We start from the raw sequence: 14482 nt of genomic DNA, 5'->3' as shown, positions 1-14482 counted from the left end.
CAACTTTCAAAGTATAAAATATAGGTTTATAGAATCAACTTATATAAAACCTGTAAATGTTAAACTTATAAAATATTTTTTCTGCTTTATAATAGCTCTAATTACTTACATGGGAATAGTAATTTAATAAATGTATAAGTCATAGTGCAGGACTTTGTAGTAGATGTTAGATAATCATAGTTAAAATAGAATAAGGTTGTTATTTAATGTAATATTGTTTATCCAAGTTACAATAATGTATGGTTAAACAGTGACTTTGAAAAAAGTAAACAAGATAGTATCTAAATAAGTAATGTACTAACTGAATAAAAAATACAATAAGAGGTTTTTTATAATAAATTTCTAATTTATTAGGGTTTCATAGATAGATGCTATAAATAAGTTTTATAAAGAAAAAAGAAATAAATAAGTAAAATTTGCAAACTATCTGAAGAAAGTTTACAAACATTTAGATAACGTATTTTAATTAATATTATTTTTTTTTTAATTATTGACTAGTAGCCTTTAAGTAATGTATGCAATTTTTTTAAATATTAGTAGCTACTAAAACTTTTAACATGTTTTTTATAAAAAAAAAACTAAAGATTGTGTGTACTTTTAAATTTTAAAATTTTAGCTGTTAGTTTTACATTATTTGATTTCATATCAATCTATTTACAGTGCTTTAGCTTAAGTTAAACAGTATTAAGTGTTAATTGTATCAAAACCTTTATTGCAATCAAGAATAATATGTTTTTATCTGTTAAAAGTTTAAAACTCGTCAATTGAAATAAATTAATTTTTATAAATTTGGTTAAAATATTTTCGTATTATTAGTTAATTGTAACTGAAAGTCTTTTCGTAAGATGTTTGTATTATATTACCAATTATTATAAGTTTAAAAATACTTATTAATAGTACCAAACTGTTTTTATTAAACTTTTAATTATTTAATTCGAAAATAAAATCACTCGCTGAAACATATTTAATTGTTTTATATTATTCATCACACTTTTAATTTGCTTCGGAAATTTATATGTTGATCTAGAGGTTAGTAATTTATTTAAAAGCTTAAATTAATTACAATGTTATTAATGAAAGTTATTTTTCCACGCAGTTTTACACTCTTAAGCGATGGCAAAAAAAAAAATTATGTTAAATAAAAGTATTAATAACAATGTTAATCTAAGAATGTTAGTAAACTTGAAATATTTTCTCACGTCAGCATTAACAGTTGTCAAATGCTTTGCACTTTAAGGTAAAAACATGTAACACGGTGCCGTTTGCAATCTTTAAAATAGGAAAGTTTCGAAACTTACTTGGATGAAAGGTGTAAATACTAAATGTTAAAACAATGATAAAAAGTGATTTCAAAAAACTAATTTTTTTAGATACTTATCTTACATATATGATTACTATGGTCAAAGTATTATTACGAACTTTACTTAACGTTAGTTAGTATTTTAATTGTTTTCTGTTATTAGTTGTTACAAGTTTATTTAAATTAACAAATGTTTTAAATGTACACAAAATACTTATTTTTTACACCTCATATAATTATACTTAACAACATTTTCTTAAAAAAATTATTTATTTTATGTATTTAGCTCTAGTGCGATCTAAGTTTTTCATGAAGTCTATATAAATTATCTCCTATAAAAAGTAGTCTCATTCTTGAACACATCACGAAAGTGCGTAATCATAAACCCCTAGTGTATATATATAATAAATATTTAACAAGAGAAAAAAATTTTAACAATTTTCTAAACTACACTTCTAACAGTTTTAAATTTACTCTCGGTAATCTTAATTGAAGCTTACTTAAACTTATTGCTTATAGTCCAAGCAATAAAAAAAAACAAAAAAATTTATTTCAAAAAATAAAAAAAATTGTAATTAACAATCTAACATATATGATTAAAAAAGTAAAAGTATTTTTACGAACTTAACTAAACTACATAGTTAGTATTTAAAACTTTTTTAAGTATTATCTTCCACTAAATTTTAAGTATAATAAAAGTTGATGTTTTAATAGTAAAACCTCTGATGAAAGTACTTTAAATTATTTCACATCTATAACTATAATAAACACTTAATATATAGATTTGAATTAAAATATAAACCAATAATTTAAGTATTTTGCATTAAACTATATTCTCGATTATAAATAGTGATAAAAAAGCTATTCAAGCTTAACACTAATATTACAATATAAAAAGACATTTAATACTAAAGCATTTTTATTTCAACAAATGTATTTCCATAGGTCACATAATAACTATTAAATAAAATAAAATTAAAACTAGTTATTAGTTATATTAAAAACTTAGTTTAACCAAACTTATAAATTATTTATGTGTTTTTGAGGTGTTTGTTATAGTTTGGGAAGTTTTTCAAAACTAAAATAACCTGGAAAAATTAATTTTTCTTTCAGTAGATTATTTTCGGAAACCCATTTGTTCTCATCGACATTGTACACATACAACTCTTGAATACAAGAGTCTACGGCAGCAAATACGATCAACTTGTTACTGATAAGAAGTGTTTTAAAATAAGAACTGGTTAATTGACTTACTGGTCGTTTAATATTAAACAAGGTAAATTTTCTAGAAACATTGTCATACACTTCAGAACGTGCTAAGTAGCTTACATCTATTACAACATTTTGTTACACATACTAATTGAAGAATGGTTGCTTTTAGCTTCATTCATATCAGATAGAAAAGTCCATTTGTTTTCATGATGATCATATGACTCGACTGATTTCAAATGACCCTTTTTACTATAACCTCCAGTAACAACAATTTTACCTTCAAAAACTGTACAAGCTTTCTACTTGATACCACTTATTGTTTTTTATTTCATACTTATAACAACTATTTGTATATCTAGATTTTTTAATATAACCACCAACTGCATATATACGTTTCATAAAGGAACAAACACTGTAATGAACTGTTTCATCTAAACAAGATGTTAAACTTTTCCATTGTTTTGTCTCTGAAAAATACATTTCAAAAGAAGATGTCCAATCATAATATTCCTCATATCCTCCAAGTACATAAATATCGGAACCAATAACAGCTGTTCTGCTGAAAGACCTAGCTGTTAACATAGGAGTCAATTTATAAGGAGTTTGAAATTTAGGAACTTTTAGTTTAATAACTTCATTTGTAACATCATAATTAGAGTTTATTCCTCCGCACAGAACAATATCAAATTCATCCTGATTGCAAAAACGATTTTCATACAAAACTGAAGGTATAACTTGACAAGGTAAGATCATATTTGTCAAATTAAATTATTTTAAACCTTAATAAGCAAAAATATAGTAATTTTTTAGAAAGGTATGTTTTATGTAAAACACTAGGTCTAAAAACATTTAAACTTTACTTACTAATCTAAAAAATTCTATTCAAATAACCTTAAACTAAAAACTTTATACATAACCTGTAAGTTCAAATATGTACTTAATATGAATTAATATCATAACTTTATTTTCATTGCTTCTCTTTAAAGTGATAATTTTGGCAGATAACTAAAACCTAAACTATTGTTAAACTTATAGGTTTTTGATGTACATTTTAATTAACTATTTATAAAATTAAACTAGCCTTCAACTTAATTTTAAGCGTTTTTTAGTGAGATTTAGATAGTTCACAAACTTAAATCAAATTTAAGATTATGTAGAGACTAATATTCTTTGTTTACAATGATCTCAGGCGTTTGAATATTTTATAATGATTATAGTTAGTCAATTAAAAATTCTGGATATCAAATAAGAAAACTTATTTATTAATTTTTTACATATACTGAAAATTCTATTAATATTTTAAGATTATTTTTGTTATTAATATTTGAGTATAACATATTATCAAATGTTATAACTTAATTTGAATTAACAGTATTTTTAAAACTATACATAATTAACAAACAATTTTATTTTAATAACTTATTATTTCATATTTCTAAATATTTTATCTAAAAAATAATTTAATTTATATATCAAGCTCTAGTGCTGTCGAAGTTTTTTAGGATGTTTACAAAACAATTAACAATTTATTATTAAAAGTAGTCGTACTCTTGAATACATCCCAAAAGTGCGTATAAAGAAGTCCTAGTGTATATATTTTTGGATAAAATTAAAAGTTTAAAGTTACTAATGTTATGATGTGTCCTAAAGCTTTCCATTAACTAAATATTAACAATAAGCTAACATAATTAACTGAAATATGTGTTTCATACTTATGAATTGTTTTATGATTATATGTTATTACTAAATTAGGATATAAAAACAAGTTGAGTAAAGCTTTAATAATAGCTTTTATATAAACAGTTAATTATATAATGTTTATTTTGAGAAAAAAAGCTAAATTAATGTCAAAAATAAAATTTAGTATGGTTTAGTTATAATACATATTCAAGATTTAATAATATATTTTATTAAGTTCTTACCTGTAAAATGAACTATAATTGAGTTAATTTTAAGTGGTTGCATTACAATTTAAATGCGACAATTATTCTGTATTTAAGAAATAGCTTTTGTAAAGAATAAGGCAACAAAGTAAAATTATAAAACGTTTAACCTTGAATAAAGCGGTTTTTAATAGTTATTTCTGTGTTTAACTTTCAGTTGAAAAAACTAAGTTATATTTTAACAAGTCTTAGTTATAAACTAAAAAAGATTAGAGAGAAAATTTTCTTTTTAGTTTTTTGCCAGGTTCATTTACAGAACGATTTGAAATCAACTTCAGTTTAGATTTTTGATTTGATTAAACATACATTTGTTTTGCTTTTTACGGTTAAATTCTATTTGTTACATAGTAATTGTTTTGTAAACAGAATATTAGAATACTTTAAGCTTTTGTAAATAAATTATGATAAGTTTTAAATGAGTTTTTAAATTTACTGATTAAAAAATTATAAACTCTTTTGATTTCTAGAACCATAAAGTAAATAAATTTGACAAAATAGTTAAACTTTAATAAACAGACAAAGCTCACAATGATACGTTATAATTTTTTTACGTAGACATATTAAGATATAAAAGTATAGTATTGTAAAATATAAAAATTTTTCTACACCAATACAAACAAAGCTTTTAAATAACAATAATGCGGAAGCTAAAAACGAAAAAGCTCACAATTTTGCCACTTGTGACGTAACTCAGTTAAAAACAGCAATCACTAGTTTTACAATTCAAAGTATATAAGTTAGTTGTTTGTATATTTTGTGTTAACACTGACCACCACAGTGGAATTATAAGTTTTTCAACACCACCATTATGTTGTTAAAGTAGAAATAAATTCTTTTTTACAAGAAATTTTAATATAAAGATGTAAGAATACCTATGTTTGGCAAAATTAAGTTTTAATGGAAATTAAGTTTTATTTTAACTATTTTAAAGATAATTATTCTTTACAAAAACCTAAAAACAAAAAAGCTTAAGTAGAATGCTAAGCTAGCCTAAATTAACAGATGTACAATAAAAAACTGTGTGTTACAAAAAAAGAGTTGATAAAATATTTTATAAAAACTGTTAACTATTTATTTCCCTACTGATCAAAAAATATTTTCTTAAACGTTTTAGATTTACACTGTTGAAATGTAGATTAATGTGAATAATTTATTTAATTATATTTAGAGCTAAAATATGAATCTGTTTAAAAAAATTATAAACAACCCAATGTCAGTATAATTTAATTAAATGAAACTATGAATTGGTTAGTAAAACCTTATTTTTCAACTATAATTTTTAACTTACAATAAAATTATAAAAAAATTGCCTACTGAAGAAAAGTTTTTGAAAGTTTAGGCAATATAACTAGTACTTATAAGTTTGTAGATTTTTTTTGTGAAATAAAAGACTTTTTTACCTAAAACGATTTTGATAAACACAAAAAAATCACGAAGAACAACACGCAACCAAGGGAAGATTTTAGATACTTAAAACTATAATATTCTTACTGTTTAATATAAGTTAAAAGAGTAAAACTGCACACTTCAACTAGCAACTGCGTATGTATACTCTTTTCTAATTTTGATATAAAAGTTGGTTTTATCAAGAAGAATTAATTTATTGTTAACTATATAGTTAACTTCTGACAAAAATAAACATTAACTATTATTTATTAAAAAATAGTTTTTGTAATTCTGTTGCAACAAATGTTTAAGATGCATCTATAAACTCTAATTTTTACAATTTTCAATCAAATTTAAAGTTTTTTAATGTATTTTGATTTTAACTAAGCTTAATATAAACATTACATAGAGGCATTTTAATTTTGTATGAATCAAATATTACATACTATTTAGACTATATATAACCATGACTTTATAAATAAAACTTTTTTTGTGTTTCATTAAACTTCTAAAATTTAAGTTCTTGAAAATACTAAATTCTAAAAATAGTGGATATTCATAACAAAAAAAACATTTAAAACCAAAAAATAAACAGAGAAAACAATGTTGCATAACAAAACAACTTATAACGTAAAAGTTTGGTTTAAAAAAGAATGTTTGATGATGTTTCTAGAATAGGTATTAATGGTTTATTTATATAATCTTTTTATTTTATACTTAATAGTGCTTATAGAAAAGTAAATGTGTTGGTTTAAATCATCTGTTACTTTTGATATTTTAAAAAACATACACAAATTTAATTCAAGGTAAACTACTACAAACATCTTAGTATATATAAGTAGTATGTATATTAAAAATACATTTACAAAAGAAAATAATATCAATCTAAATATATTGTATTATATATATATATATATATATATATAAAGTTTTATTCAAAGATGAAAAAACGAGAAGAACTCAAGTTTCGTGATTACTCACTCATCAATAAACTTCATAATTCAACTTAATGGGCATTTTTTCAAATCAGGAGACCATAACTTATAATGAGACTAAAAAGCAAACTGAATATTAGCTAGTGAAAAACTGATATGTATTAATGGGGAACGGGTCTAAATTCTGCGAAGACAAAATTGCACGTGGGGACTAAATTGCACGAGAACAAAATTGCACGAGGGGACAAAATTGTTGCACGGAAGCTCAATTTTGCACGAGTTACAATTTTGCACGGAAGGTCAATTTTGCACGACAGACAGTTTTGCACGGAGGGTCAATTTTGCACAAAATAGTACTAACTTAATAAAAAATATATTAAAACCTTTATATTTTATAAAAAAAAATAAGCATGTATTAGTGTAGTTAATTTTAAGTTATTTAGGTTTATATTAGTTTTATTCATTTTTTAATTTATTTAGCTTTTTTTAAATTGAAACTAAATTATTGTGTTTAAAAACTAATAAAAAATTTAAAAAGTTTTTAATAAAAATAAAAATAGGGTTTTATTTTAATAAAAATATCCCTTATTAAAGAATAAGCATGTATTGATGTAAACTTAAATTAAATTAAATTATATAAACTTTATAATAAAATAAAACAAAATTTAAAAATAAAATAAAAAGAATAATATTTACATGGGTAGGTGTTAAAATTGCATGAGCGTACAAAATTGCACGAGGGGACAAAATTGCACGAAGATACTTTTGCACAGAAAAAAACGAGTATGCAAAACAGTGAATCAATTAAATAAATTTAGAAAGGAAAAAATCCGTCTGATGAAATTTTTATTGTGCATTGTGTAGAAAATTCTGTTACGGCTGTGTACTTCCATAAATTATACTTTAAATTTTTTTTTTAAACCTTTTAAACATAATTTATCTATCATTATTTTCTATTTGTCTAAACTTTATCTTAGTTGCATTACTATTTGCACGCGTTTTGCTCTAATTATATCTTAAGTTTCTCCTGCTCTGTTTTTTCTCTTTATCTAACCTAGACTTGCGCAAAAGCACTGGCAGAAGAAGAAAAAGGAGATACAAGCTTTTGACTAAAATAAGCCAAACAAAATAGAACAACAGCTAGAATTACTTAATTTCTATTTTTAACAAAAAAAAAATTAATATAAACAAAACTCTTTTTGGAAGTACTATTAAAGGAAGGTTTTTGAACGTATTTATATACCATCTGCAACTTAATATCAATAGGTTCATTTTGTTTTTTGTATTTTATTACACAAAGCTTTTCAAAATCATACAAGATTTCTTTGTCAAGTGATGAACTTTAAATGAAATTTGAAAAAATTTTTGTTGAGTGAATAGCTTAAAAATAACTTTAAATTATGACGTATGAATAAATTAAAATAAATACAAAAAATAGAGATCCAGTAATTAAAACTAAAGGCATGTTTATTAATAGATTGTTAATAATTTTGTTTTATCATTTAATGCTACTTGCGTATTTAAGTTAGGTCGATCTTCTTCAATCAATATTGATTCCAGGCTGTAAAGTTCGCTTTTCTTACATCGTTTTAAAACTTTAAAATTTTGAACAATGTCAGAGTTATTTTTGGTAGTAATATTTTAATAACGGTTAGAATCAACTTTTATAATCTAGTTTTATTTTTGTTTTTATAGATATTTTTTTTAATTGATTTTTGTTTTTTATTTAATTTGTTAATTTTAAATTTTTTAATTATTAGTATTTCTTTTAAACTTTTTTAATTATTTATTTCATTTATTTTAATTTTTTTTAATAATTTTATTAACTTTTGTTTTGGACTTTTACTTTATTTATTTATTATAAAATTATTAATTTTTATAAATCTTATTTATTTTTTGATTTTTTCAAAATTTATTTACTATTTAGTTATTTTATTTTTTAAATTCTGACTTCTTTATTATTTACTTTAATCTATTTAACATTTAATATTTATTTTTTTCTCAGAAATAACTTATTTTAACTTAAAAATATCATTTTTTTATTTTTCTAGTTACTAAATTTTTTTTTATTAATTTATTTTTATTTATTTAATATTCATTTACTTATTTTATTTTTAATTGTTTTTCTTTAATTTTTACTTAATATTTTTTACTTATTTTTTTTTTTTTATTATTATACAGTTTTTCTTCGTATTTTTCTATTATTTAGTTATATATTTTTTTTTATTTCTGATTTTTTTAAAAATATATTATATACATTTTTTCGTGCAAAAGAGTTTTCTCGTGCAATTTTGTCCCCTTGTGCAAAAATGTCTACGCGCAATTTTGACCCGTCTCTGGGTAGGAAATAAAACTCGTGCAAAATTGACCCTCCGTGCTAAATTATCACTCGTGCAAAAATGACCCTTCGTGCATAAATGTCTGCGTGCATCATTGTCTGTTCGTGCAAAAATGTACCCTCGTGCAAAATTGTCTTCGTGCAAAAGTGAACCTTCGTGCAATTTTGTCTACAGGCAATTTTATCTTCGTGCAATTTTGTGCTCTCGTGCAAATCAGTCTTCGTGCAAAAGTATCTTCGTGCAATTTTGTGTTTTCGTGCAATTTTGTCCCTTCGTGCGATTTTGTACGCTCGCGCAATTTAGACAGCTACCCGAGTTTATGAGTGTTAAAGAGAGAAGGATGTAAAAATTAAAACATTTGAGTTTTCGACTAGGTCTAGGAAGAAGAAAAATTTTTCTTATAACTACCTTAGCTTTGGATAAAAATGGTATGTTATAGATAAAGTTATGATATGTTTTTTATTAATTATTTTTACCACCTGTAGTTCATTTTACAAGTTCTATGCTTTGTCTGACTATTTTTCTTATTGTTATCATTAATGATATTTATCTATTTTATATTAAAAAAAGTTCGAACTTAAATTTAAATAACTTCAGTAACATTTTTCAAGTTACTTGCGATAAAATAGTTTTTTAATATAAAAGACTTTTTTGTAACTTATTAATTCATTAAAAAAAATGTCTTTTTTTTCTTGTTTTTTAGATATTCAGTTTTACTGTCATTAAGTTTCACGTTTCAAATTCGCCATAAAACAGTTTTTCACTATGTCTTGTCTTTTACATTTTTCATTTAATGTGTCTTTTTTGGCAACTTTTGATTTGTATTCTATTGAAGTTTTAAATAAAGCAATAAGCTAACTTCTTCTCACTTTAAATTTGTTAAAACTCAAATTTAGTTTATTAGCATTAACACCTAAATTATATTAAATAAGCAAGCAATCTATTCTATTTATTACATTTCACATTCTTTTGCTAAAAAAAATTGTGTAATTTTCAATGAGGTGCTGTTATCCTTTTTGTATTGTATAATAAAAATATTGATATTTTTTTCGTAAATAAAACAGAAATTTTTGAAAATGAATGTATTTATTTTTATAGATATTTAGTTTACTATAACTAGTAAAAACAAATTTTGTTTAGTTAATTTTTACTTTTTTAAGTATAAGTAACTCTTTCAAAGTTTATATATTTTTTCAAACTGTAAAATTTTGTAGTATAAAGTATTTTTTAGAACAGTGACTTCGAATTTATTTATTTTATTTAAGTTATACAACTTATAAAAAGAACTTTATATAGATCATTACAGTAGTCTTATGTTATGGGATTTTTCGAGAGAAAAATGTTTGCGCAACCCCTGACCAAAATACTACGCTACACCTTTGGCAACTAATGAATGCACGTTTTTTCAATTATAACAAAATATTTTAATACATTTATGTAGTCTTAAGTTATAACTATGTATTTCAAAAAAGTATATTAAATCAAAAACTAAATCAAGTATTGAAACAAAGAATATATTCTTATAAGTTAGTAAGTTTTAAAAATGTTTTAAAATACAATATAAGGGGTAGCTAACTTATTTGCACAAGCGTACAGAATTTTACGAGGGGACAAAATAGTATGAGTGCAAAAAATTGTACGAAGATACTTTTACACGAAGACTAATTTGCACGAGGGCACAAAAGTTCAAAAAAATAAAATTGCACGAAAATAAAATTGCACGAAGGATCACTTTTGCACCAGCAGACAATTTTGTAAGGAGACATTTTTGCACGTTTAAAGTTTTTTTTTATAATATTTTTAATAATTTTATCATTGTTACTCTAGCCTTTGTCCTCGGTCGGTAGAATAACTTCAAAATATCTTGTTCTTTTTTTTTAATTTTTAACTTATTTTTCTATTATCAATGTTACCCCTAACCCTTACCCACGGTCGGTAAGTTATTCTTTTTTTATTATTTTAATTTTAAATATTGTTTTAATTTTTAGTTTTATTATTTCACTATCACTGTTTCTCTAGCCCTTACCCTCAGTCAATAACATTTTTTTTTTACTAATTAATTTTTTAGTTTTTTGTTTTGTTCTTATTTTACGTTTTTACTCTCGTGCAAAAATGTAACTCGTGCAAAATTAAATCTTGGTGCAAAATCGTCTTTGTGCAGTTTTTTTCCCTGAAGCAATTTTGTGCCCTCATGCAAATTTGACTTCTTGCAAATTGTGCAATTTAGACCTGTTCCAAAATACAAGTCTTTATTCATGTAAGTTTTTTTTTATTTTTATCTATTTAAAATGAAAATAGTATGTTAAACCATATTTCTAAAACAACTAATTCTATTAAAAATTACCTTTGTTTAACTTTTATTTATGATTTTAGAAAACTCTTAAATTATATACTTATCTAGCATTTTTCAAATTACAAAATATGAAAAAAAATGGTAATAGTCACAAGCTTAAAACAAGTTTATGAACAGTTTTTTTCAAATTGCCTTGTGTTAGCTTATCACCTTGTTGCTAATCAACGAACTTTTTAGAGTTGTAACAAGATTGGGATTAAAATTTAAAATAAATTAATATTTTAATATTGTTGTAGTTTTGAGTTTTAATAGAGATTTACTGAAACAAAATTGTGGTATTACAAAGTTACGTTTAACATAAATGTTTAATAGCTTAATAATTGTTGGTTTTATTAATGTAACCTTTTAACAAATATTTGTAATACTTGAATACAAAATATAGTTTCCTGTGTAACTACGTCAAAAAATTAATTTATTATCATTAAAAATCAGTACTTAATTTTTTAAGTTTAACCTATTCATTTTATGATGAGACTGTTGTAAACGCAGTTTTTCAAATCCATCTTTTATCAAAATATTTATTGATAGTGTGAAACTTCACTCAGTTGCAATAAAATTACAAAACTGTTATGAAAGTTTGTTTGTTTTAACTTAACTTTAACTATATTAAAGTTTTAACAAAATTATGTTGTTGATCAAGTTGAGTTGTTTTAATGTATTAATACAGCCGAGTTAATTTGAACTAAATAGAAAATTGAAATTGACAAAATACACCATCCGACTTTTTTATTTGACCTACCGACTTAAAATACTAACTATCACTACTACAGTATAATTGTTTTCATTTTTTAGAACAATGTAATAAAAATTTTTGAGTTCATCAAATTTGAAATCATTGAACGAAATTAAACTATATTTTTTTAAGATTAATATCCTACTTAAAAAATAAATAAATACACGACAGTTAACTTATAAATTTTTTATTAAATGTGTTTACAATAATATAAAATCCTTTATTTCAAATCTTATAATAAATTTTTAAGTACGCATTTTATCCTGAGAATGTATTTTAATACCAAGGTAACTTCGTACAGGAAAAGTACGAAAGATCTTTTGTTACATCACACGATTTTTCAGACCATACATCTTTATCAACATCATACCAAACTATTTTTGATGATTCTTTTTGAAATATTAAAATTTTATCACCCAATACCACACTCTTATTGTTTTTGATATATGGTTGACGCTTTAAAACAACAAATGTTTTACAGACGTTGTCAAACACTTCATAGCTGTCCGTTCCTTGACCAACAACAAACAGCTTATTTTTTACAACAACTGAACTGTGAACACAGTTAGGATTCGTCGTATTAGGCATAGGTGACCATTTATCAGCAAACACGTCATATGATTCTACTGTTTTCAACGCTCCTTGATTCATTCCACCTGTGACCACAATGTTTCCTTGAAAAACTGTACAAGTTGCATTACGTCTTGCTTCAATCATTCCAGAAACTTCTTTCCAGTTTTTGTTTTTCGGATCGAACTGTAAGCATTTGTTAGTTATTATAGTCCCATATGAATGGTAATCAGCATAATCACCCCCAAAAATAAATATTTCATTCATAAATGAACAAGCACAAAAATTTGATGTTGCATCAACCATATCAGTTACTAAAGTCCATTCATTAATTAGAGGTGAATATTTTTCCACAGATGGCTTTAAATTATAATCATTACTACCGAAAACATAAACTTCACCTTTTAGATAAACAGCCTCAAAAATCCATCTACCTTTATTCATTGATCTGAGTTCTTTTACAATATTCAAATCATTTCCATCAATTTGTTGTACTTTACTCACAACTTGATCCAATCTATCATGATAACCACCACAAATAAACAAGTTGAATTTATTTTGGTTACAATACCGACTTGTGTAATACATACCAAACTTATTTTCAGAGTAGTTTTTGTTGTTTAAAACTGTGTCCAATATGTTTACATGGTCATTTTTTGTAGAACATAATGAATATTTATCTAAAAAATATTGTAATGCATGTTCTGACAACAAAGGAAATCGGACTTTTAGTAACAATTTTTTCGCATACTTGCTACGCTCTTCACTATTGTGTTCCAACCAATTATATGCTGCATTCAACACTTCAACCTCTGAGTGAATATTTAATTTCGAACTTCCGAGTAATTTTGCAGCAAGACTAAAGTCCAAATTTAAAAAGTTTTCAGTTTCAGCTACCATTGCAAAACAACGTTCTATATAAATCAAAGAAGACTTGGCGACACTTGCTAGGTTGTATAGTTGCGCAAAACTATAAAATACTAAAACATTTTTAACAGCTAGTTTATCTTGGATGATTTTGGTGAACTTTTTGTTTGTATCATCCTTATGCAAAAGCTTGTTTATTTTCATAACTGAAACTATTCCGTGTTCTTCCATATTTGGTACATCTAGATATATAAAGAAATAGTTACATCGTTTTAAAAATTTTCGAATGTATTGGAAATATCTTGATTGCTGTTTTTATAAATAAGGTTCGTATTAAACTATACAATATCTAAGTATAAATTTCATATTAAAATGTAATTGCAAATAAAAACAATAGCTGTCTTTCAGTTGTTCTGTGTGTACTAATAACGTTTTTTTTTTAATAAATCATGTTTTACTTTACATCTTACTGTGTCATTGATCAAAATTTGTTTTGACTTCACAACAGGATTGTTTAAGTTGAGAAATTTTTACTGAACTTTTGATTTCAATACCTTAAAATTGAAGGGAAATATTCATTTTTGCTTATATAAACGTTTCTGAACAGTTTGACTGTAGAACTATTACAGTCAATATGATTATACTGAAAAAATTCTATATAATGACTTTATCTCAGAATTTAAATATTATTTTATTTAACAAAAACACAGTTAAGTTTAGATTAAACACTTTTATACACAAGTAAATGCTACAATTACAAATGATCACTCGTACCTTATATGCCCTTAATACCTTAAATTTCACTTATATTAACTTTAACTTTTATTTCAAAGTAGTTTACAGT

At 23.7% G+C, this 14482-nt stretch overlaps 1 protein-coding gene across 1 annotated transcript; it reads right to left on the bottom strand.

The window, feature by feature from the left end:
• Positions 1 to 12477: 12477 nt before the first annotated feature.
• LOC145834171 (kelch-like protein 26) lies at positions 12478 to 13869 on the bottom strand. The gene has a single exon (XM_082941544.1). The coding sequence runs from the start codon at positions 13867 to 13869 to the stop codon at positions 12478 to 12480; it is 1392 nt and encodes a 463-aa protein (XP_082797670.1).
• Between the last annotated feature and the right edge of the window lie 613 nt (positions 13870 to 14482).

Source organism: Thalia democratica, chromosome 1 (assembly GCF_965202585.1).
Source record: "Thalia democratica chromosome 1, ktThaDemo2.hap1.1, whole genome shotgun sequence".
Taxonomy (NCBI): Eukaryota; Metazoa; Chordata; class Thaliacea; order Salpida; family Salpidae; genus Thalia; species Thalia democratica.
Note: the sequence above shows the minus strand (reverse complement) of the source record. Positions and strands in the feature narration are given on the sequence as shown.